The 25,539-nt window shown below is 50.5% G+C and overlaps 1 protein-coding gene across 11 annotated transcripts in view; it reads left to right on the top strand.

Annotated features, from left to right (window-relative positions):
• Abcc3 (ATP binding cassette subfamily C member 3) overlaps positions 1 to 24,723 on the top strand; it is a 45,747-nt gene extending 21,024 nt beyond the window's left edge. For 2 of the 11 annotated variants that reach the window (XR_015630155.1, XR_015630156.1), the window contains 23 exons: positions 2,077 to 2,254; positions 2,352 to 2,513; positions 2,894 to 2,986; positions 4,720 to 4,923; positions 5,029 to 5,175; positions 5,501 to 5,588; positions 5,841 to 5,907; positions 6,123 to 6,249; positions 6,337 to 6,513; positions 8,834 to 9,001; positions 9,293 to 9,473; positions 10,452 to 10,563; positions 10,716 to 10,863; positions 10,945 to 11,152; positions 11,317 to 11,627; positions 13,019 to 13,244; positions 13,328 to 13,454; positions 15,320 to 15,421; positions 17,647 to 17,793; positions 17,904 to 18,062; positions 18,770 to 18,936; positions 21,421 to 21,615; positions 24,052 to 24,723. Coding sequence is in view for 2 of the 11 variants with exons in the window: in XM_087569509.1 (XP_087425635.1) it covers positions 2,077 to 2,254; positions 2,352 to 2,513; positions 2,894 to 2,986; positions 4,720 to 4,923; positions 5,029 to 5,175; positions 5,501 to 5,588; positions 5,841 to 5,907; positions 6,123 to 6,249; positions 6,337 to 6,513; positions 8,834 to 9,001; positions 9,293 to 9,473; positions 10,452 to 10,563; positions 10,716 to 10,863; positions 10,945 to 11,152; positions 11,317 to 11,627; positions 13,019 to 13,218; positions 13,328 to 13,454; positions 15,320 to 15,421; positions 17,647 to 17,793; positions 17,904 to 18,062; positions 18,770 to 18,936; positions 21,421 to 21,615; positions 24,052 to 24,160 (3,577 nt within the window). In the remaining 9 variants the exon portion in view is untranslated. 11 annotated transcript variants of the gene reach the window in all.
• The last annotated feature ends 816 nt before the right edge of the window (positions 24,724 to 25,539 follow it).

The raw sequence follows: 25,539 nt of genomic DNA, 5'->3' as shown, positions 1-25,539 counted from the left end.
CTCTGAGAGGAGATGGCTTTCAGAGGAGGCTCAGGTATCTGGGGGCTCAACTCTCTAGATAGTCTGTGAGAGGGAGAGGCCTCAGGGCTCAGCAGAGCCTTAGCAGATAAGGAGTAAGCACTGCTTGGATTAAAGGTCCAGAGCTGCGGACACAGATGAGCCCAAGAGAGTGCTTCTGGGGGAAAAAGAGGCTTCCAGAAAATTAACCAGCTAGCTTTATCCTGGGAAGGCAGTAGTAAGTTGATTAGCAGCTTTGCAAAGGCTGGGGCCTGGGGCAGAGAGGGGAGGCCTCAGATCAGCAGAGACAACCTGCAGTGAAACCAAAGTCTCAAAATGTATGGTTTACAGGGATTTCTAACAAGTCATCATCCTGTGGGCAGCCTGAAGCAATAGAAGTTATTCCTTCCTGTCTGCGCCACTGTTCAAAATCAGGGTGCATTGACAGGCTTGGTGATGGCCTTTGTTTGTTTGATTGGTTGATTGATTGGTTGGTTGATTTGGTTGGGTTTGGCATGATCTCACTACCTGGTCTGGAACTCTCTCTGCCAGACCAAGCTGGCCTCAGACACACGAGCGATCTTCCCACCTCTGCCTCCTGCATGCTGGGATTGAAAGTGTGCACTGCCACAAAACACCTGGGTCAGTTGTGTTTTTTTTTTTTTTTTTTTTTTTCTTTTTCTTTTTTTTGGAGCTGGGGACCGAACCCAGGGCCTTGCGCTTGTTAGGCAAGCGCTCTACCACTGAGCTAAATCCCCAACCCCTGGGTCAGTTGTTTTGTGTTTTGATTTTTGTTTTCTGAAATTTTTTAGTCTTGCTCTGGGGCCCAGGTTGGCCTTGACTGACAGTCCTCCGGCTTCAGTCATCTCAGTGCTGGGACTCAGACATTTGTTTACATGTTCTGATGCAGACTTGGTTTGTTTTTTATTTTTTTGTTTGTTTGGGGTTTTTTTTTGTTTGTTTGTTTGTTTGTTTTTGTTTTTTTGTTTTTTTGCCAAAGACTCTGGATGAGAGTCTCTCCTGGTCCTGTCTTTTAGCTTTGGTGTTTGTCAACAGTCCCTAGTGTTCCTAACATGAAAATACCTCTACCACATACCTCCTCTTCTCCCCCGCCACCCCCCCCTCCCCCCTCTCTCTCTCTCTCTCTCTCTCTCTCTCTCTCTCTCTCTCTCTCTCTCGTGTGTGTGTGTGTGTGTGTGTGTGTGTGTGTGTGTCTATGTGTGTATGTGCATGTGCAAATTTCCCTCTTCACCATTACCTCACCAATTACCTCACCATTACCTCATCCTAACCGATTATAGCTACAAAGATTCCATGTCCACATGAGGTCACATTCTTAGATACCAGAGGGTCAAGTCACAAATCAGCCCCTAGGAGAACGGCAGACTTGACTTTGATGGTGGCTGGAAAGCTCTATGAGGTCAAGAGGAGGTTTGTTCTATAACATGACGAGTCTTGCTCCTGGTCATAAGGAAGGTACAGAAGAGGTAACCATATTGAATGTCATGCACCAGTGGGATCCAATCTCCCTATTAGATCTGTTCCAACAGGAAGACTGGATCCTGGGCTCAGGGAGTCAAGATAGGGCTTGGAAAGTCAGAAGAACAACTCCTTTTATAAGATGGGAGCAAAGGAAGAACTTGGGGACTGGGGACGTTCGGAAGCTTTGGGAACAACAGGGAATTCTCAATGGGCAGTTAAGTGGAAAGATGGGCGGGGGAGGGGGGTAGCTGTTGAGAGTGCAGGGAGTCGGGGCAGGCCAGGAGGAAAGAAGGGAGAGGTGAAGGCAGCCATAGGAGAGGTGGACAAGAGCACCAGCAAAGACAGCAGATTGCACTGGGGGTCAACTGTTGGGAGGATTTGTGGAACGAAAGCTCCCGTGGCCCCGTGGTGGGTTCTAGAACCCCCGGCAGCCCAGGAGAATGAGTAAGAAGACCTAGCTAGTGAAAATAGGCCTCTTCTGCCTACCATGGCATTCAAGGAGGTGAGGGCACGCAGGCAAGGCTGACGATAAGAGCTAGTGCATGAGAGACAAGCCGAGAAGAGCAAACCAGCCTCATACCTGGTCTCCCCTGGCAGCATCCTCATCAGGTTTATTTCTGACCCCACGGCCCCTACCTGGTGGGGCTTCTTGCTGGCCGGACTGATGTTCGTGAGCTCCACCATGCAGACATTGATCTTACACCAACATTACCACTGCATCTTTGTGATGGCCTTGAGGATACGGACTGCTATCATAGGCGTCATCTACAGGAAGGTCAGCCAGAGTGGGACACGTACTGGGAGAGGTCAGTTCTGGGTTGCTCTGGAGAAGCTCCTGGGCTTGGTCCATCCTCCCAACTCTTCATCTACAGGCTCTGACCATCACCAACTCAGTCAAACGTGAGTACACTGTGGGAGAAATGGTCAACCTCATGTCGGTGGACGCCCAGCGCTTCATGGATGTCTCCCCATTCATCAACCTGCTGTGGTCTGCACCTTTGCAGGTCATCCTGGCGATATACTTCCTCTGGCAGGTAATTCCTGATCTCTGAGCTCTGTCCCTTCCTCTGACCGCATTTATGTTTATAAATGAGCTGTGTCATGCCCATAAAATCATCCCTAGGCAAGAGAACTTGGTCACTCAGTCTTTCTATCCTAGGCTTAGATTTATTCCTCTAAAGCCAGGGGCAAGGGTTACATGGAGACACACATTCTGCTACCAACATTCCTCTCCGTGTGTGCCACTGGCCATCCGTGGCCATCATCCGATAGGTGGTTGCTTCTATTGATGTGGTTGTGGCTTTCTGTCTCCTTGCCTGACTGATGTGATACCTTTTGCCTCCTGCCCATCATCCATCCAGTCAGCCAGTCTCTGCTGAGCTCCCTGACCCTCTGCTTGTCTATGCCTCCTCAGATCTTAGGCCCATCAGCCCTGGCTGGGGTGGCTGTGATAGTCTTGCTGATACCACTCAATGGAGCTGTGTCCATGAAAATGAAGACCTACCAGGTGGGTGAGGCTAAAGGCATCTGCTTTAGATGGGAATACCAGCTGGGGCGGGTGGCAAGAACCAGTGTTCACCTTCCACTCTCAGGGCTTCTCTACTCCCTCTACTAAATGTGGATGGTCACGGCCTCTTGTACAAACCTTGCCCCCTTGATCCCTATCACTGTAATGGCAGTCTGCTTTCACAGCAGTGAGACCAAGGCCCAGAGTCACTGAGGCAGTCCAGAGACAGGTAGAGCAGGGACTCAAATGTGTTCCCACTTTATGGTGATAAGAGTTGATAACCAGACATGAATTATTCACCTTCAAATGATTCCTAGGGTCTTCAGCAGCTCTCTCTACACATAGAATAAATGACAAACCACCTGAGAACACTGTCTTAGCTGTTGTCCTGTTGCTGTGAAGAGACGCCATGACAAGGAAACTCTTCTTATAAAAGAAAGCATTTAATCGGGGGCTTGCTTAGAGTTTCAGAGATGTAGTCCGTTATCGTCATGGTGGGAAGCATTGCAGTAGGTCTGGCCAACAATAGTGCTAGAAAAGTAGTTAAAAGCTACATCCTCATCCAAAGGGAGAGACCCTGGGCTTAGCATGGACTTTTGAAACCTCAAAGCCTACCCCAAGGGACAGAGTTCCTCTAATAAGGCTATGCCTCCTAATCCTTCTAATCCTTTTAAATAGTGCTACTCTCTGGTGACTAAGCATTCAAATATATGAGCTTATAGAGGGAAGGGCTATTCCCCTTCAAACCACCATAACCACCCCATCCCCCAGGCTCCCTTGGTCCTTGCATGTCTCCATTTCTAATCCTCATGGGATGACCAGTCCATTCCAGATGTGTCACATCTGGGTCACTACATTGACTATTCTCTCTTCCTGGTATGTTCCTCCTTCCTTTCCTTTACCCATAAGCATTCCCTTCCTTCAGAGAGCTGCATTGATTACAACAAGGTTGTTCCCCTGCCCTCACCTGTTTATCCCCTACCTGTTTCCTGTTCCTTCCCTTTAGATTACACACAATGCTTTCCAATTAAGTATCTATTTTTAGCAAATATTTGTCGAGCAACATGTAATAGCGACAATAGGTGGGATGATATGGGATGGTGTGAGCCCAGTTTGTTGTGAGACGGGTGTTTCTCCGTGTAATCCTGGCACTCACAGGCTGGCTTTAAGCTTACAGAGATCTGCCTGCCTCTGCCATCAGATGGTCAACTGTATAATAGCCAGGGTCTCGTCTGAATTGCTCCTCCTGATAGCCTGCGTCTGACACGTGCCACTCAAACAAGAGCTGAGTGTATACATCACTGCAGTTATGTCAGGCTTTAGATTAGGATCCAAGTGAACAGAATAACAATCCCTGACCATGGGAGCCTCATGGTCTGACTGATGTCATTGTGAAAGAGGTGGGCATGGGAATGAACGTCAAGGGCACAGGATGCTGCCCGGTAAGGTTAGTGGTGGGGACACTGAAGATGAGGCTGCTCTTTTGAGTCAGGGGACACAGGCTGTGCAGGGATAGGGATTTGGGCATTGGAGGCTGGGTGGGGGAGGTATGTTGAGCTACATGTAATAGCTACAACAGATGGTATGGTATGGTATGGTATGGTATGGTATGGTATGGTATGCTATGGTATGGTATGGTATGGTATGGTATGGTTATGGTATGGGAGGTGTCAGCCTACTGGGTAGGAGGTCTGGGGAGAGAAAAGGGTGCACCACCATCCCTTTCCTCACAGGTACAGCAAATGAAGTTCAAAGACTCCCGCATCAAACTGATGAGTGAGATCCTGAATGGCATCAAAGTTCTGAAGCTGTACGCTTGGGAGCCCACCTTCTTGGAGCAGGTAGAAGGAATCAGGCAGAGTGAGCTCCAGCTACTGCGGAAGGGCGCCTACCTGCAGGCTATCTCTACCTTCATCTGGGTCTGCACCCCGTTTATGGTGAGGCTCTCCACCAGTATGGAGTTCCTGGCAGTTGGAAGGCCAGCCCAGGTCTCGGGGTTCCATGGGCAACTCCACCATGACACTCTCTCCCGTGTTACCCAGGTGACCCTGATCACCCTCGGGGTGTACGTGTGTGTGGACAAGAACAATGTGCTGGATGCTGAGAAGGCCTTCGTGTCCCTGTCCTTGTTCAATATCTTAAAGATCCCCCTCAACCTGCTGCCTCAGTTAATCAGTGGCATGACCCAGGTAATACAAGGCAAGCGGGCTGTCTGTTGGGATTAGGATATGTGGGGAATTCAAGCAAGATTCACCTAGGATCAGTGGATAATCAGGTGGGGAGAGGACATCAGGGAAAGCCATGAAGGTTATGTGGGTGGTTTGGAGGCACAGGGGCTGAGTGTCTGACACAGCCTCCTTTTAGCACACTAGACCTTGTCTTCAGGTAGTGGGAGTCAGGCAAGACTTGGTTATAGGAAAGGTCCCAGCATTAATGAGTTGGTACTCAGGGAGCCCTGCTTACAAGTTGGGGACCCACGGAGCAATGGTGAGGCTAATCCACACCCTCCTGCAGACCAGCGTGTCTCTGAAACGGATCCAGGATTTCCTGAACCAAGATGAACTTGACCCCCAGTGTGTGGAAAGAAAGACCATCTCCCCAGGTCCCAACACTCTTACCTCAGGGCGATCCTGCTCCAAGCTTTCTAAGACTCCTCCTCTGACCCCTTCTCTTCTCCGAACTCTGAAGTCCCTCTGCTAATCAGCTCTCTTTTACCCCTCCCTGAGTGTTCCTCATGTTCCTCCCTTTACCCGTGCTCCAGGGATCCTCCCCCTTGCCCAGGCTCCTCCCAGGCCTCCCTGACTTCTTTCTATGTCCTCAACTCACTGACCCTTATGCATCTTGGTCCTCCTAGGCCGTGCCATCACCATACACAACGGCACCTTCTCCTGGTCCAAGGACCTGCCTCCCACCCTTCACAGGTAGCATCGTCTTCTCTCACTTGCCAGCTATCCAAAGTGAACGGAGGTCAGATCAGACATAGCCTTTTCTCTCCTTGTCGATGGCTTTAACAGGCAATGCAAGAAGAACCTTCTTTTGCCAGGGTAGTGTTGGGAGGGAGCAGGCCTTGGGTTTATAGGTAGGAGGCTTGAATCAAACCCAAACTCCACCACTGACTGCTGTTCCTTGCTCCTAGCCTAAACATTCAAATCCCGAAGGGGGCATTGGTGGCTGTGGTGGGACCTGTGGGCTGTGGGAAGTCTTCCCTGGTGTCTGCCTTGCTCGGAGAGATGGAGAAGCTGGAAGGTGCAGTGTCTGTAAAGGTGAGAGTGGGAGGTCTCCTAGAAAGCCATGAAGTCTGGCCAGCCTCAGGCAAGCCCTAAAGAACCTTCTCCCCTCTCATCGGCCAGGGCTCTGTGGCCTACGTGCCCCAGCAGGCGTGGATCCAGAACTGCACACTTCAGGAAAATGTGCTATTTGGCCAACCCATGAACCCCAAGCGCTACCAACAGGCTCTGGAGACGTGTGCCCTGCTAGCTGACCTAGATGTGCTTCCTGGTGGGGACCAGACAGAGATTGGAGAGAAGGTACAGAGCCAACTTCTCATCCCCAAGGGGCTGGACTCAGGAGGCTGCTAGCCAGAGCCCAATCTCAGATTCCCTCACTCACTCACGGGTTCATGTACCGCCATGTTCAGCTCTGTGTCAGGTAGTGGGGAAGCAGCTTCTCTCTATTCCAGGGAGGACAACTCGTGAATAGACAGGGACCACAGAATTTCCCAAGGTCATGGGAAAGGTCTATGCAGGGTAGAAGAAGAGCAGGAGGCAGAGGGTCTGTATAAGGAGAAGCATCACGGTTGAGCTGGCTCTTTTTTTTAAACATTTGTTTACTTATTTTATGTATATGAGTGTTTTCATGCACACCAGAAGAGGGCATCAGATCCCATTACACATGGTTGTGAGCCACCATGGGGTTGCTGGGAATTGAACTCAGGACCTCTGCAAGAGCAGCCAGTGCTCTTAACCTCTAAGCCATCTCTCCAGCCCCTTGAGCTGACTCTTAATGACTGAAAAAGAGGAACTCATCGTTCATTGATTCATCCACTAGGTTTTTATTAAGCACTTACTACATGTCAGGGGAATATTAATGTGTCAGGATAAAAACCTCAGCTTTTATATACCCTGCACTCTAACAGAGGAAAGAGAGTGAATAAGCAAGATAGGCCTAATATCTATTAGGTCATCCTAAAGAGGGGAGATAAAGCAGTTAGGAATGTAAAAATAAGTGCTGGGCTGTTTTGTTAGTGATATTTCTCACTGAGAAATCAAGGCCTACAGAAGGAACAGTCCTGCATGAGGCCATGGAGCCCATGCTATCTAGGGATCTAGTCTGGAGTCATCTGAGGTGGAGAGAACAGAGAGTTCAAAGTCTCGGGCAGGAGTGTGCTGACTGGCATTAGCCTAAGGAGATCAACTTGGTTGGAGCAGAGTGATCCAGGGGTTAGGAGAACAGAGGGGAGAGGGGAAGACAGGCAGCTGGGACATTTGGAACCCTGCAGGCCATTTGAAGACTGTAGGTTTTACCTAGTTGTGGTAGAAGGCCCTAGAAGCAGTGTGTGGTCATCTGGTGCACTTTGGCCCAAGTGGTCCTGCATGTCTTGGAATTTACTCTGTAAACCAGACTGACCTTGAATTCTCAGAGATACATCTGCCCTTGCCTCCCGAGTGCTGGGATAAAACGGATACATCACAATGCACGGTTTGATTAGGGTCTTTAAGTTATAAAACATGGAGCTGTGGTGGAAGTTTTGGGGGGGACGGGGGTGTTTTTATTACATGAATTGGCAGGAGAGGTGCATGGGGAACAAACAAGTGCTTCAGTATGCTATGGAGTCCAATTTTCCCTTCTACCTTTGGATACGGGGAGTCTGGTCCTCAGTCTTGGTAGCAAGCACATTTTCTCTGTTGAGCTCTCTTGCCATTCTTTGATTCTGTCTTTAAAGTATTTCATTTTTAAGAGTTCAGTTAGGGCTGGAGAGAAGGCTCAGCAGTTAAGAGTATTGACTGAGCTTCCAGAGATCCTGAGTTCAAATCCCAGCACCCACAAGGTGGCTCACAGCCATCTGTAATGGGATCTGGTGCCCTCTTCTGGTATGTCTGAGGACAGCAACAGTGTACTTATATATAATAAATGAATAATCCTAAAAAAAAAATGCAGGCAAAAAAACCCCCAAAACAAACAAACAAACAAAACCCCCCAAAGTTCGGTTAAAGGTCTCCTAACATTAAATGTACCACCCTAGCCATCTTCCCTGTGTCCACTGTGTACATTTACAGCGTTATGCAATATTACTAGGCTCAGGTCATTCTGAATGTCACTCATCCCTTGTTGCCTTGCTGCTGCTTATTGGACAGCTCTCAACCCCTCCTCCATGTCTGGACCTCTAGCAACCACCACTTTGTTTTTTCAGAACCTGGCTCTCCCAGATACCACTGTGAGTGCAGTTACGTCATGTTTACCTTTCTGCGTCCCGTTCGTTTCAGTTGGCAGAATGATCTCAGAGTTCATCCCCATTGTAGCATGTGCCAGCATTTCTCTCCTTCTCTGGTGCCAGCATTTCTCTCCTTCTCCGGCTAAATCGTATTCCAGTCTATGATAGAGCACCTGTTGTTTGCCCATTCATCTGTCATGAGCACTGGCATGGGGTAGGGTGTGACGGCTCATCTGCCCCGGAGGATTCTACGAGGTTCCTCTGAGGGCTATAGCTTTGTATAGGCAACAAATTTGTGGAGACCTAATGTCCTGTGAAACACAGATACAGGAGTCTGCCTCGCTGAATGTCTCCCATAGGCCCGTCTGACCCCTTCCGTCTACCACCACTGATCACCCACCTTTTCCTTCCTTTAGGGCATTAACCTATCTGGAGGCCAGCGACAACGGGTGAGTTTGGCCCGAGCTGTTTATAGTGACGCCAACATTTTTTTGCTGGATGACCCACTGTCGGCTGTGGACTCTCACGTGGCTAAGCATATCTTCGACCAAGTGATTGGACCAGAAGGTGTGCTGGCAGGCAAGGTGAGGACACGGGAAGCTAGGAACAAAGATGAGATCTGGTCCTGGGAGAGAACAGATAAAAGGTTAAAGGGGGTGGGTAAGACCTGGAGATGTAGGAACCTGAGAATCAGGATATGATCAGGGGAATCTCATAGGGAGATCCCTAGAGATGCGGGATAGGCTCTGGCTGGGGTGGGATAAGTTGTGGATATGCCTGGCCTACGCCTCCTCATGCTCACCCCATGACTATGTGTCAATCCTTGGGGTATGCCCAAGGATGCTGTTACTCAGAGCCTGATGCCTCCTCTACAGACTCGGGTGCTGGTAACCCATGGCATCAGCTTCCTGCCCCAGACGGACTTTATCATTGTGCTTGCTGACGGACAGATTACTGAGATGGGTCACTACTCCGAACTCCTGCAGCACGATGGCTCCTTTGCCAACTTCCTCCGAAACTATGCACCAGATGAAAACCAGGAGGCCAATGAAGGAGGTCAAAAATTAGGACCCACCATCCCCAGCCTTCCCGACTCCCATCCTCTCCCAGCATCTACCTCATCTGGGGTTTCCAAGTATCCCTGGACTAGCCTAGTGTGCTACTGGGGACCTTGTTCTGGGAAACGGGAGCCATGTATGTGACAGGTGAATGAGACGCTCTCAGATCCTACCTTCTGCCCTCTAACTGCATCAACAGCACGTGTCTCAGGGTCTGTTTTCCCATGTGTGAAAAGGACACTCGAGCTCAGACCCAGATATTTTATGGTTAAATCATGTTGGATCCAACAAGTACTTGGCAAAACCATCTATTTATCAACAAGAGTTGTTAAGTAATTACTAAGACCTGGAACTACTTCGGCTAGTAGACTAGCAGAAAGCCTCTGTCAGCACAAAGCCCTGGGGCAGTGTCTGAGCTCACCAAACCCACTGCTCCCCTCTGGGTTGCCCAGGCAGAACTTCCTACCTCCACCCTCTGAGCTGGCTCTCAGGCCTTCTCTTGGTCCCTGACTAAATGCCATATATACAGCAGCCTGCACGAGCACCCCCCAAGTGCTATGCCCCTCGATAAACGAAGGACACACATCTTTTCCTTAATCCTTGACTGTTGGTGCCATGAGCTATCTATGATTATTACTTTTTGGGTATGCCTGCCTAAGTTCCTACTGCTCTCAAGAAAGCAGGATTTAAGTTCAGCCAGACTGACTTCGGAGCCCAAGTTTTCAGGCTTTTGAGCCCTCTTCTCTACAGTCTCCAAAGGGAAGGTTTTTTCGTTCATTTGTTTGTTTTTATTATTTTTTTATTATTTGTTTTGTTTGTGTTGTGTAAACGCAGTTCCTTCTAGCTGGCCTTTCAAACTCTCTCCTGCTCCCTGCTCATCCGTCCATCCCAGACCTCCCAGCAGCATAGAGGATAGGCTCTCAAGGGGCTGCCCAAGGGAGCAGTCAACCTCTGTTCTTTTCCTTTCCTGCCACAGTCTTGCAACATGCAAATGAGGAGGTGCTCCTGCTTGAAGACACACTCAGCACCCACACAGACCTGACAGACACCGAGCCAGCCATATACGAGGTCCGCAAGCAGTTCATGAGGTAGATTCCCGTGAGTTCTCAAGTCCCCAGCAGGCTACATCAGGGCCTCCAAGCACCGGCAGGGAGAATACAAGTGGATATTCTCCCTGCCATTCATGTCCGGTGAGGGTCTCCGTAGTCTCCTGCCTGGGTCTGACCAGTTGCCTCCACAGAGAGATGAGCTCCTTGTCTTCTGAAGGAGAGGGCCAGAACCGGCCTGTGCTCAAGAGATATACGAGTTCACTGGAGAAGGAGGTGCCGGCGACACAGACTAAAGAGACTGGTGCATTAATCAAAGAGGAGATCGCAGAGACAGGCAATGTGAGCAGGGTGGACATGGGCTGGGGAAGAGGATTAGGTCCTCGGAGCTGGTGAAAACCGCAGCATGGCTACTCCTTACAGGTGAAGCTGAGCGTGTACTGGGATTATGCCAAGTCTGTGGGGCTCTGCACCACGCTGTTTATCTGCCTCCTGTATGCTGGCCAAAATGCGGTTGCTATCGGAGCCAATGTGTGGCTCAGTGCCTGGACCAATGATGTGGAGGAACATGGCCAGCAGAACAACACCTCCGTAAGGCTGGGAGTCTACGCCACCCTAGGAATACTGCAAGGTGAACACATTGGGGTGTTCATCCCGTCCTATTCTCCGCCCACTTACATACCCCTGTCTCAGAACCTCCAGAACTCCACTTGGCCATTCCCTGTCTCATTGTTCCTCTGTCCTGGCTTCCTCCCCTGGGGTGAGTGACTTATCCTCTCTCTCTCCCCCAATAAGGGCTCCTGGTCATGCTGTCGGCCTTCACCATGGTGGTTGGCGCTATCCAGGCTGCCCGCCTGCTGCACACAGCTCTGTTGCACAACCAGATCCGTGCGCCTCAGTCCTTCTTTGACACGACGCCCTCAGGCCGCATCCTCAATCGTTTCTCCAAGGACATATACGTCATCGATGAGGTTCTGGCCCCCACCATCCTCATGCTGTTCAATTCATTCTACACATCCATCTCCACCATTGTGGTCATCGTGGCCAGCACGCCACTCTTCTGCGTGGTTGTTCTTCCTCTGGCTGTGTTCTATGGCTTCGTGCAGGTGCCAGTGCGGATGGGTGGGGTGCTGAAGCACGTGGGGCAGGTGGAGCTCTAGAGTGGGCGGGGAGTGTGGGGCAGGTGGAGCTCTAGAGTGGGCGGGGAGTGTGGGGCAGGTGGAGCTCTAGAGTGGGCGGGGAGTGTGGTGGTGGTGGGGGAGCCTCTGATGTGTCCAGGCACTTTGGTCAGCTAGGTTGTCCCTGGATTGGATCAGGGACTGTAGTCAGTTGCTTTACGTCCTTGAAATTCCCTTATCTAATTTGAAAAACAGACTCTTAGCATCTACTTCCTAGGGATAACATGAGGATGATATGTGTGTTCATAAACTGGCAGCCCTGGTGCCCTTTCTGATTGGCTGTATTTTATTTTATTTATCTATTTGTGGGATGTGTGGGGGTGAGGTGGGAGTGTATTGCACATACATGTCTGTGTGCATAAGTGTGTGTGTATTTGTGGAGGCCAGAGGTCAATGTCAAGTGTTTTCCTCAGTCTTGGCCCACCTTATATTCTGGGGCAGAGAATCTCATTGGAGCTTCATTTATCCAGCTAGGCTGACTGACCAATGAGCTTCAAGGATCTGCCTGTCCCCACCTCCCCTGTGCTGGGGTTACAGGTGTACACTGCCATGCCTGGATTTTTATTGTGGGTGCTGGGAAGTCTTATATGACAGAGCACGCTACTGAGTGAGCTTTCTCCTCAGTCTCCTATACCTATAGGCATTATTTGAGTAAATCACCATGAAGGATTGGGAGACCCTGTCCTTGGTATGCATGCAGCATTCAGCAACAGCTTGAGCTCACTGGGGTCTTTCTCTTGAGGAAGTAGTTAGTTCCTACAAGGAGCAGAAGTGCAGCCTCTGGGTAAAGAGCTTCCCGTGTACCCATCCTGTGTGGGCCTGACTGTCTTGGGACCCACAGAATCCAGGCTGGAAGATAGAGGCAGAGCCGTAGTTTTGTGGGATTAACGCTTAAACAACTAGGGAGCGGTAAGAGAGACATTTTCAGGGGGATAAAAAAAAAACACAAAATTATCTTTGCAAAGTCATTTGAATATGATCACATATCTAGGATCTTTAAGTAGAACAAGAAATCTTACTGCTTGGGGGGATTAAACAAGACGGTATCATGGACTGTGAAAGATGAGGAGACAGGAGGCAATCAGGGAGAGCTTCCTGGAGGAGGCAGCCTGGCTGGCCAAGCAAAGCCGGTCGGAGGGGAAGTGTATAATGTATGTCTGGAATCTATTCTCCAAGGGAGCCTAGGAAAAGACAGCAAGGTTTGTGGGAAGAGCGGGGCCCGGAGGAAGAAGCACAGGAGATTGTTTGGAGGACATGCAGGGCCCAGTTGGTGTCTGGATGATGTTCCTGACTGGAGTTCTCTTCCCATCCCTGACTAGCGCTTCTATGTGGCCACATCGAGGCAGCTGAAGAGACTGGAATCCGTTAGCCGCTCGCCCATCTTCTCCCACTTCTCGGAGACAGTAACTGGCACCAGTGTCATTCGGGCCTACGGCCGAGTCCAAGACTTCAAGGTCCTCAGTGATGCTAAGGTGGATAGCAACCAGAAGACCACTTATCCTTACATCGCCTCCAACCGGTCAGGAGCCTCCCTTTCCTCCACAGGTGCCCACGGGTGCTCTTTGGTTCCGGGTGGGCTCCGGCATTCCCTCCGTTCTTGTTCATTTCCTCCCTATTGGTCCCTATAGGTGGCTGGGTGTCCACGTGGAGTTTGTGGGGAACTGCGTGGTGCTCTTCTCCGCGCTGTTTGCAGTGATCGGGAGAAACAGCTTGAATCCAGGGCTTGTGGGTCTTTCCGTGTCCTATGCCTTACAGGTAAGGTTGGGCCTAGAACTCTAGGCTTGGCCACCACTGAGGCAGAGGCTCACCAGCATTGGCTGAGTATCTTCCTCTGCTCCCCCTCTCATCAGCCCCAGCGGGGTTCTCAAAGCCTGGATCTCTCAGCCAGGCACTGCTAGCAATGGAGGCTGACACAGGCTGGGGAGGTCTTCCTAGCAGGAAGAAGAAAGGGTGACGAGGGGCAGGGAGATGTAGTTCATTGGTAGAGCATTTGCCTAGCATGTGTAAGGCCCTAGGTTCAAACCCAAGCGTAGGAAGGAGGGAAGGAAAGAAGGGAGGAGGGGAAGGAGAGGGGGAAGGGAGGTACCCAGATCTTTAAGGAATTTCCCTGTCTGAATGATCTTGGAGCTTGGTCCAGACAGAACTGTCATGTCTGGGTGAGATGTGGGTCAACCTGACTGAGGTGTGAATACAGGACGTGTGTGGCCAAATGGCATGGTGTAGTACATGCCTTCAGGGAAGCGACAGCCAGCTCTTTGTGGCCTTGGCCTCTTCACTGAAGAACCAACCAACCAACTGCAGATAGAAAACACTTGAGAAGGCTGGGAGCAATGTACTACGTGCCTGGAATCCTGGCACTTGGGAGGAAGCGAAGGCAGGAGGATTACTGTGAATTCAGTGCCAGTCTGGCCTATAGAGTGAGACCCTGGCTCAAAACAAAGCAAAAACCTTCCCCAAAACAATCTGAAAAAAATTTCAGAAGCTGAAAAAAAAAAAAAGCAGAAAACAAACAAAAAACAAGATGGCTTCATTGTGCCTCTGAATACCTGCAAAGCACTGACAGGAAGGTGTGTGTTAGGAACCTGAAGTAATCTAGACACCACTGACAGCATCAGGAGGCTGTGAGTGGCTCTCGTGTGAATCATACGCAGTTTTGTGTGAAGGACTGTAGTATATGTGGAGTTAGGTATAGTCCGCAGTCCCAGAACCAACGCCCTGCGGATGTGGAGGAGTAAGGGATAACTGTAAGCACATCAGGTGACTGGAGCCTGGAATTGGAGGTCACCCTGACACCAGCCTGTGTGGTCAAAGAGTTCTACAACCTGCAAATGGGATTTTTGTAAGGCAAATCACATTGTCCAGGCCTCAGGTGGCTCGGATCTGAATGCATTGGTAAACAAAACCGAAGCCGACAGGCCCATCTGCTCAAACCTTCATGTGCGTGTGACTCATTTGGAGATCTTGTTAAAACGTTCATCTTCGTTCAAGAGGTTCAGTTCTGAGCCCTAGCTTGGATTCTGCATTTCTGTCAAGGCTTCTTGGTAGCACAGGACAGTCCTTAGACTGGCCACACTGACATATTCGGGGAGCATGTTTGGAATGAAGAGTCTCAGAACTACTGACTCACACACTGCGTTTTGACAGAATGCTCGGAGAAGACTAATACATATTAAAGTCTGAGAGGCACTGAGAAAGACTGTCCTCCACCAAGTCTGCATTGTCACCGCCTGAGGCGCAGTTGAGATTAGACGCCTAGTCAGCACACACCTGTAGGTCTGAGACGGAATGGGATTCCACTGATCAAGAAATAGAGTCACAGCGGCAGGGTATGGTGAAAGGAAGGAAGGAAGAGGGCTGGAGAGATGGCTCAGTGGTTAAGAGCACTGACTGCTCTTCCAGAGGTCCTGAGTTCAAATCCCAGCAACCACGTGGTGGCTCACAACCATCTGTAATGGGATCTGATGCCCTCTTCTGGTGTGTCTGAAGACAGCTACAGTGTACTTATATATAATAAATAAATAAATCTTAAAAAGAGAGAGAGAGAGAGAGAGAGAGAGAGAGAATATATGTAAATCAGCCAGTCACTGCTGGGCTCCTCCCATAACAGTTCTTCTGTCCAGGTGACCTTGAGTTTGAATTGGATGATACGGACGCTATCCGACCTGGAGTCTAATATCATAGCCGTGGAGAGAGTCAAGGAGTACTCTAAGACGGAGACTGAGGTGAGTCCCAAGAGGAGTACTGCAGCAGAGGGTAGAGATTTTTCATAGTTCGGACCTCTTCATGCCCAAAAACTGCACCATCCCTAAGCTCTTAGAGTCAAGTAGGCATTTTTTGATCCCCAGACTGTGTGGTCCATGCCCACTCACAGTGCTCTGCCTTATATGATCTGCCCTCTGATTTGATCTCCCTTTGTTTCCCGTCAGCTGCTGTCCTTTTCACCTCCCACAGATGGTCTAGAGTCTACCTACGCCCCACCAGAGCTGCTTTCAACCCATCCCTGTCCTTGCCTACAGAACCCCACCTGCCCACATCATACCTGCAGCTAAGGTGTAGTTGGTGAACAAAATCACTACAGTTCTTTCAAGTTCCTACCCACCCTCTCCCGCCGGTATCCCTGATTCACTTCCCAAGAAGTCTGAAACTTTCTCTTTTTTTGAGATTCATTTTATGAATACAAGTACACTGTCACTGTCTTCAGACACACCAGTAGAGGGCATCAGTTCCCATTACAGATGGTTGTGAGCCACCATGTGGTTGCTGGGAATTGAACTCAGGACCTCTGGAAGAGCAGTCAGTGCTCTTAACCACTGAGCCATCTCTCCAGCCCCATGAATTCATTGCAAGCTATGATCTACACATGTTCTACTCCCTCCTCATCCCAGACTTTGCCTGCTACAGCTTGCTTGCCAGGAAAACAGCTCGCTCACAGCCTACCTGGCTCCAGTCTAAGAGACCTTTGTTCTCTTTCAAGAACCCTTGCTCTGATTCAACACCAGCTACGTGGCTTCCAGATGAAACTACCCACTCTTCTGCTTGGGATTCTCTGTGATGCAGGGCTTGGGTCTGGTAGACCTTCACTGACACCCCCCCCCCACTTACTTGTTCCTGGCCTCCCTGCTAGCTCTACCTTCCCAGCATACACCTAATTCCTGAGATATCCATGTCTCATGTCTCTCTAGAGCCAACATGTCCTGTGTATGCACACAACTAGTTGCTTTATTCCAAATGATGCTGTTCTCAGTCCTGATTTAGTATTTCCTGGGGAGAGCTATCTGTATGAGCTGCTGCTGTTGGTTCTGCTGCTCCCTACTCCCTCCCCCTTTGTCCCCCTCTCCCTCCTTTCCCTTCTGTCCCTCTTCTCCACTCTCCCCTCCCCCTTTCCTCCTACTCCCTTCTTCCCCCTCTCCTCCCTCCCCCTTTCTCCTTCTGCTCCTCCTCTTCCTCTTTTTCTTCACCCCCAGTGCTGGTGCTGGAACCCAGGACCTCACACATGCTAGACAAGCATTCTGCCACTGGGCAACATCCCTAGCCCTTGGATTTTTGGGGATGATTTAGCTCACACTCGCAATCTTACTCCTGTCTCCTGGGGGTTGTCACTCCAGGTGTGTGCCACTCGTCCTCAGCTTCCCTTGCAGCTTTCAGTGCCCACTGTGTGGCTTCCCTATCCAGAAGCAAGGTCAGCTTCATGGGTCCACAGCCTGAGCCGTTACATGGGTTCCCATTCTTGGAAGGGCTCTATCTCTAACACTAAATAAACCTGGTGTGCTGTCTCACGCCTATTATCTCTGCACTCGGGAGGTGACAGAGTCACTGTCCCTGTACTGCAGAACACAAATAGCAAAACAGTATTCCTCTTGTCAGTCGTGAGCTTCCTCCTGCCTTGTTCCCTCAACTCCTTCAAATTACCTCTCTCCTATCTTGAACAATGCGTAGAACAACAACCCCAAATTCTCCTGGGCCCAAGAGCTCACTTGTTTCACTACAGACGTGCTTACATAGAGGTCATATGTCCTCCTGTGCAAGCTGGAACGAAAGCCTTCCAGAACAAGAGATCTGTCTCACTGATGATACTTAGAATTAAAGAATAAATAAATGTGACGAAAGGAGGGGCTAATGCAGGCAGGGAGAGACCCTCACAGCAGGGGCAGGACTGCCAGATTTTGAATAAACTCTTGGGGGAGCAAAATCAAAGGGAAAAGGCTGGGGGGAGTGTGGCCCAGTGGTAACATGCTTGCCTGGCATGTATGAGGCCCTGTGTTTTCTTTTATGAACAAAAGTCAAAGGATGCAATGATTCACTAAACCACATGGTGCCAGGCCTCTCTTCAAGGCACCATGGTGGGTGAGGATTGAGGTGTCTGGAAAGAAGTGGGGCTGAATAGTACTGGAGGGCTTGTATTCTATCACCCCCCTGAGAACAGGAAAACCCAATTGTCTCCTGCTAGGCTCCCTGGGTGTTGGAGAGCAACCGTGCTCCAGAAGGCTGGCCCAGGAGTGGGGTGGTAGAGTTCCGGAACTATTCGGTGCGGTACCGCCCGGGCCTCGAGTTGGTGCTGAAGAATTTGACTCTGCATGTGCAGGGTGGGGAGAAGGTACTTATGTCTGGGGACATTGCCACAGCCCTTGTGGGGAGAACCGGGATATCTCTTGGCTGCTGATGGAAACCGGAGGTGCCCCTGACAACCCTTCCCATGCCCCACAGGTAGGCATCGTGGGCCGCACTGGGGCTGGCAAATCTTCCATGACTCTTTGCCTATTCCGAATCCTGGAGGCCGCAGAGGGTGAGATCTTCATTGACGGGCTCAATGTGGCACACATTGGCCTCCATGACCTGCGTTCACAACTCACCATCATCCCTCAGGTAGAAGCCTGCTGAGCCCGGGGTGTTGTGTCGTCCGTGGTGTTGTGTCCCTGTCTGCCCATCCCGTCCCCATGTCCTATGTGCCCCCACTTACTCCCTCTGTCCTGTCCTCAGTTGTGCCCCCCCACCAAAAGAAAAACCTTCGGGAACTTAAGAATTGGGCCTTAGGGCATGGTTGGGGCGGTGCCTCCACATCCAGAAACACAATCAACACAAGAGCCACCCAGGCACAAAACTAGAACAGCAGATGCCCTGGCCAATCAGGATTGCCCTTTGGGCTCAGCAACTGGGGAAGGACCACAGGATCCTCCCAAGCACAACAATGCTGAGGTGTCCTGTTTTTCTCTCCCAGTTGCACAGTTCCAAATGGCACAGCCTTTTCTGGCTCCTTAGTGTGTGTGTGTGTGTGTGTGTGTGTGTGTGTGTGTGTGTGTGTGTGCGCATGCGCACCTGTTTATGCTGAATAGACACTTCAGACAGATTAAGTGGCACTGGTTCCTGCATCAGCAGAGGACTTAGCAACTGGCCAAGCAGAGGTTTATCACTCCCCAACAGATAATTTTTCATCACCCACCTAGGTAAAGTCCTCCTTCTGGAGGACTGAGGGCAGAACAGAGAGCCGTTGCTTCAATTGCTTTTCTCCTTCATGCTCCTGGAACTCCTTATAGAATCTAAGCTACTTCTCTCTGATCATCCTATGTCTCCAGGACCCCATCCTGTTCTCGGGCACGCTGCGCATGAACCTCGATCCCTTTGGCCGTTACTCGGACGAGGACATCTGGAGGACCCTGGAGCTATCCCACCTGAGTGCATTTGTGAGCAGCCAGCCGACAGGCCTGGATTTTCAGTGCTCTGAGGGTGGGGATAATCTCAGGTAGGTGTGGAAATGGACATGGCAGGAATGCTGCCTCACACTAGGGACCCTGTGGGGACTGGAGAGAAGCCAGACCACCCCTGATCCACACGGGCATGTGCCTCAGCCAGAGTTGCACAGGGCTGTGATTTCGTATGAAGTATATTCTCGGCAGGGTGCCTCCCCACGGACTCTTCGCACAAGGCTCACTTTCCAGTTTAGGAAACAAACTCAGAGAGGGCAGAGGGTTAGCCAAAGTTGCACAGCTGAGTGGAGCACGCCCAGGATTTGAACCCGCTCTGGCTCTCATCTAATTCTATCCCAGTGACATTCAGACCCAACAATCCTGCCCTTGCTGGAGTCTTCCGGGCTCCAGGGTCCTGTACCTGTGGAACAAGTGAGAGATAGGCCATGCTACACCGGAAAGACAAGCTATCAGCCAGGATGAAGTGGTCAGCTCAGGAATGTACAAAGCGAACTTTCTCTGCATTTCCTGTGTCCCCTACCCCCACCCTCGGATCCCATGGCCCAAGCCCCAAGGCTGTGTGTTCCCGGGATTGGCAGCCTATGCTCTGCTGGAGAGAACTTTCCAGCCTGTTTTCTCTCTGATCTGCTTTCTCTGGACTTCTCCAGACAGTTTCTCTCTCTCTCTCTCTCTCTCTCTCTCTCTCTCTCTCTCTCTCTCTCTCTCTCTCTCTCCTCCCTCCCTCCCTCCCTCCCCCCCCCCCCTCTCTCTCTCTGCCTCTCTGCCTCTGCCTCCCAAGATGAGACACCACACCTGGTTGTTATTTTCCACTTTCAACACAGCTCTGTCCAGAGTAGCTAAAATTCGAGTTTGAAAGAGCCGGATGTGGCCAGTCAGTGGCTCGACTTTGAAGGAAGCCGTCTTGGGTCTTTTCTGTGAGAAGCACTTAGCCTACATGCGCTCCTGCGAAGTGTCAACGAGTTCTCTCCCCTTTCTGCCCTCTTTTCTTTTCTTACTTTTTCCTTTGGGTGCTAGGGTCGAACCCAAGACCTTGCACATGCTCAGAAACACTCTACTGTGACCTACATTCCTAACCCTTCCCCCCCCCATCTTTATATTCAGCACATACTCATGTTTCAAAACTTGAAACAAACAAACAAAAGGTCACATCTGACCAGTGCTTAATGTTTTGCAGTATTCAAAGTACCTTGGCCTCCACCATCTCACTTAATCTTTACTGTTGCCCCACAGACCGGAAATAGAAATGGAATTACTTGCCCAAAATTGCATGGGCAGCCAGAGACAGGGCAAGGGACTCAGGGAAGTGTGAGACTTTTGTCCCCATTACTTTCATTGCTTCATCATAAGGCTCTCTCAAGTTGAAAACATGTGATGCAGGTCTGATCCCAACCAGTTGCCAAAAGCGAATTCAGTGTTCGAGGACAGCCTTGCCTGGGGATATAGCTCTCGCTTAGTGAATGTGAGGTCTGGGTTCAACTCCCAGTACAGCACCTTCCTCTCTGCCTCCAAAAAGTCCGTAAGGGTAAATGTGTTCCTTTAATTGGCTTTTACTTACATAAACTCATGGGGTGTGGCTGGTGGCAATAGGTGCTCTCTAATCCCTCTCTCTAGGGCCCCTGGCTGTCTGCTGGTCCCCAGCACTTCTCCCAGAGTGTCTGTAGCCCTTTACACTGGGATCAGAGACAGAAATGGTCCCTCCTTCTCCCTCAGTGAGATTGTGGTCACTTTAAATATAACCTGTGTCCTGTGCCAGGCCCACCGTTAATCAGCCCTGAGTTCTATCTGGCAGCTCATTCTGCTGCCAGAACCTTCATTAGTTGCGGGAAGAGGCCAGGGAGGGAGGCTGGTCTTTACTCTGGCTGTGACTCACCCCTCTGGGAATGATTGAGGTATTTGTCCTTGTGTGTGTGGGGGGGGGGTGGCGAGAGTGGGGGTTGCTGTGGCCTCTGTGGTTGGGAACACAGCCTTGCTTTGTTTACTGGTTCTGCCTTTCAAGGCCAGGGTTTTTGAAGATGAGGATCAGCTCTCCTGGTTCACAGTGAACAAATAAGGGGAGTCCCCAGGTTCTTCCCTTACATGTCTCCCAAACAGAGCCATGGCCTCTATTCCTTGTGTAGGTAGGAGATGACTATCGGAATGGTATAATCACAGCTTTAGCAAGAAGGCGTGAGTGTCTTGTATGTACATATCCAGGAAAAGCAGTATGCTCTTACTAAAGTGTGATTGGCTGATATTGTGCACGGAAGACACACAGTGGCACTAGTTGCAGCGAGGTCAGGAAGAAGAGACCTGAGAATACAGCAGAGGCGTCACGGTGGTGTTTGGCTCTGGCTCTAGCCTTCCAGGTGCCTCACTATGGTACAAGCCCTTGTCCCTGCTCCTGGAGCGCTGTGGCAGAACCAGGAAAGATAGACGACCAGTCCGGGGCTGCTGAGGAGTGGAGACATATGTATTGGGAAGGAGGGTAGCCCGGAAGGTAGCCTTGGCATCTAGCTGGAAACACCTGCCTTCTTTCTCAGTGTTGGCCAGAGGCAGCTCGTGTGCCTAGCCCGAGCCCTGCTCCGAAAGAGCCGTGTCCTGGTTTTAGACGAGGCCACCGCTGCCATTGACCTGGAGACTGATGACCTCATCCAGGGTACCATCCGTACCCAGTTTGAAGACTGCACTGTACTGACCATCGCCCACCGGCTCAACACAATCATGGACTACAACCGGTGAGCCCCAGAAGCCAAGTGTGGGGATCTTCGGCTGTCACCCGGGGCTCAGGAAGAGGCAGGGCCAATGAAAGTATCTGGGTGTGAGACTCTTAGAATTGGTTATGGTATGGGGCCACAACAGAGTGGGCTTCCCAAGCGTACAAGTAGACTAGAGCAGGGCTAACTGGGAACAACGACACATGCAAAGAAAGACACAGGGTCCTTTTGGAATGACTCACATGTGGAGGAAAGTGCACCAGGCTCTCTAGACATTGGAAGCTACAAGGACCACAGAGGAGCCAGTGCTCCTCACTGTTGGTGGGTAAGGGGATTGGAATGGCTCCTCCTGTCACTTCCAAGCTTGTTGAGGGAGTATTTGCATGTCTGTCACCTCACCTGCCCTGTGTACCTCACTACCACCACCTGGGTGGGACACAGGAGCACAACAGGTCACAGGGGTAGATAAAGCTGCTTGGGAGGTATCTGACGGATTTCTGAGTTCCATCCTTGGGGATAGACCCTAACAGTGCCTGAAAGAGCTTGTGGGCAGGTTTTGTGCCAGAACACTGAGCCCCTGACTGCTGTGTGACGATGGGCAACTTGAAAGGCTTTTCTGGGCCCGTTCCAGAGTTCTCAGAACTGCCGTTAAGGAGTCAATGAAATAATGTTTAGTGGTCTCTGTTTAATCTTTCAATTTCTTTTTTTTAAAAACCCCAACTCAATAGAAGATGTATTCATTTATTATATATAAGTACACTGTAGCTGTCCTCAGACACACCAGAAGAGGGCACCGGATCTCTTTACAGATGGTTGTGAGCCACCATGTGGTTGCTGGGAATTGAACTCAGGATCTCTGGAAGAGCAGACGGTGCTCTTAACCTCTGAGCCCTCTCTCCAGCCCCTGAAATAATGTTTAGACTGAAGGTAACACTGAGAAATGTCAGTTTGCTCCCTAACCCTTAAAGCCCACTTATTGTGAGTTTCCCTAGCACTCGTTCCTCCAAGGATTGCCCTCAGAATCATGTGTGTGTGTCTGTGTGTGTATGTATGTGTGTCTATGTCTGTGTTTGTGTATGTGTGTGTGTCTGTGTGTGTATGTATGTGTGTGTCTATGTCTGTGTTTGTGTATGTGTGTGTCTGTGTCTGTGTGTGTATGTGTGTGTGAGTGTGTGTGTGTGTGTGTGTGTGTGTGTGTGTGTGTGAATGCCTGATGCTCCCCTGGTCTGACCCATCCCTCCACGCCTGCCCTCCACTCCCATTCAGAACCCCACTGGGAGCAGAGTGCCAGTAGCTGGAGATCCTGGGTTCTGCGTCTGGAGGACAGATTCATTCCCCAGCAGCCCAAGGGTGGGAGGCTTGGGCCCCATCATGGGGGTTGGGAGTTCACACCTTCTAAAAGAGCAGGCAGAAATTATGTCTGGTTACAAAGCCTGTAATTAAGGAGAGCCCATGGGAGGGAGGCGGGGATCCCTGTGTGCAAGCAGAGGCATCTACACAAGGTAGCAGGACCCTCTCGGCTAAGAAAGTACCAGCTGCAGCCAAAGGATAAGAAAGGAGTGAGAAAGGTGTGAGGATGGGAGGGGGCTGCAAACCTTAGAACTAGTGCAGCACAGCCCCAAGGCAGGGAACACTGAGGCTGGAGGGCGGAGTCAGAGAGAGGAACAGGCTGACTTGAAGACCATGCAGATTCAGTTGGTCTCATGTTAAGGGCCAGGAGAAGCCCCCAGAGACTGAGATTGGATGACGCAGCTTCCTGGGCAAGTTTAGACAGTGGCTAAGAGGTAATGGTCACTCCTTCCCAGGGCACAGATCTAGGAGTCCAGGGGTGTTGGGGTTCAGAAAGCAACCTGCCCATCTCACATAAAGGTCTCTCTCCAGGCTTAGCCCCGCCCCTCCCACCTTACCCTAGTGCAGCTGCCTATGGGTCTTATGCCAGGTGCATCCTGTGCGTGGTTGCTAGGAAACTCTAACTCCAGGCTGCCACTTGCCTGGGGTGGGGCAGTTGATCCATGCAGCAGCAGCAGCCCAAGTCCTGGACTGCAGCGTTGGCCTCACTGCAGCCTAGTTTCCTGCCGTGTGCCTTTGTGAGCTGGCACAGAGCAGATGGGTGTAAACGGGACCCAACGTGTAGGGCTGTGGTTCCCTGCACACAGCCTGCTGAAGCCCTGTGACCCCAGCAAGTGGAAAGGCTCATTAGGGAAGGTTTTCCAAACCCAGACTGGCAGAGATGAATAGGACTTCGTGTTTGATCCCAGAAACCACTTCATGCACTGAGCTAACAAAATAGCAAAAATAACCGGCCTTGCAAGTGTGCATATATGGCCTATCAGTTGGTCTGAGTGGGTTGACTGAAGTGGGTGGGGTGCATGTCACTGCGGACCTGAGTAGTACCCAGAGGGTAGGGCAGGCATCCAGGGCTAGGAGACTTGACTTTTTCTTTTTTCTTTTGGCCAGGGTCCTGGTCTTGGACAAAGGAGTAGTAGCTGAATTTGATTCTCCAGTAAACCTCATTGCAGCTGGAGGCATCTTCTATGGGATGGCCAAAGATGCAGGACTCGCCTAGAATCTGCATTCCAAAGGTTTCTTCCTTGTCTGAATCGGACAGCAAGTAGCTGCAGCATGGATTTGATGGCAACGAGTGGGGACATTTGAGTTGGTTTTGTTTTTTTTTTGTTTTTTGTTTTTTTTTTTTTAAATTCTGCAAATTGCCTTACAGACTAGCCATACTTAACAGTGGAATGAGGAAGTGGGTCCTTGGAGGTCACAGCCAGTTCACAGCCAAGTTCAGACCAGTCCCTGGGTCTCCTAGACCTAGTCTACCATTATTCCCGTACTGCATTTTTTTTTGGTTCTTTTTTTCGGAGCTGGGGACCGAACCCAGGGCCTTGCGCTTCCTAGGTAAGCGCTCTACCACTGAGCTAAATCCCCAGCCCCCGTACTGCAGTTTTTAAGAGACCCTGCTCCTGCCTCTACATATTCATAGTTTCCAATTTTTTTTTTAAATGAGCCTTTCTCCTTCTGGACCAGGGACTGCTAGGTCAGTCTGTCCGGGGAACAGAATCCCTGGTTGGTGCTGTCTGAATCCACTGACGAAATAAAGCCATGAGCAGCAGCATTTGTACCACACGTTACTCTTTTCTGCCTGTTTGCCAAGTCTGGGGGGTTAGAACCTTCCTGAGGAACCAGGGCATGCCGAGGCCCTCCTGCACGTCTGTGTGCTTGCGGTTATCTGAAACCTTCAGACCCCAAACGCCTGGCTATAAATACCATCTTCGTAGCCAAAAATCATAGCACAATCACAGTACAGCTGGGCAGATGCTGTGAAAAGGTAATTAGGTAAGGCCCTGAGTGAGGCCCGGGCTGCTTGGAAGAGCTGCTGAGCGCAGATGCGGGTCCATGTCATTCCTGTCTTCTACACCAGTTCTCCAGGGGCTAACGTGAGTGTGAGCTCTCCCCTCCTGGCTCCTCTAGGTATCTGTCCACCAGGGAGGCCACTGGTCTTTCCTTCTCCCATCAAACTGGGTGAATAGGAAAGTCAAAAGTGTCCCAGGTCCCTGCCTCCCCAGGCCCTGGAGCCATTTTGAACAAGGCAACAAAAGACTTGTGCACAGTCCGTCCAGGACTGCACTTGAAAAACCTCAGCCTTCGAGCTCTTACTGTTGGTGAGAAGTGACTGGCTGTGTCACTTCTGTGGATGTTTCTCTCCCCACCCTAAGTGCTTGGCAGTCACCAAGGAGATGTCGCCTTTGATCTGCTTTTCTATATGCCCGGGGTTGGCCTATGCTGCAGGACCATTTGTTAAAGGTTAATCGCTTTTTGTTGGCAGGCTATTTCTGCCTAGGATGTTTATGAGTGTATGGAAGGCGGCTTCCATCCTTCTCATAGAGCAAGTACGAAAGCACAAATGTCCAAATTATTCTGCCTCTCCTCGGTGCTAAGAAA

This window comes from Rattus norvegicus, chromosome 10 (genome assembly GCF_021556685.1).
Source record: "Rattus norvegicus strain SHRSP/BbbUtx chromosome 10, alternate assembly SHRSP_T2T, whole genome shotgun sequence".
Lineage (NCBI taxonomy): Eukaryota > Metazoa > Chordata > Mammalia > Rodentia > Muridae > Rattus > Rattus norvegicus.
This window is presented reverse-complemented; position numbering and strand designations above follow the sequence as displayed.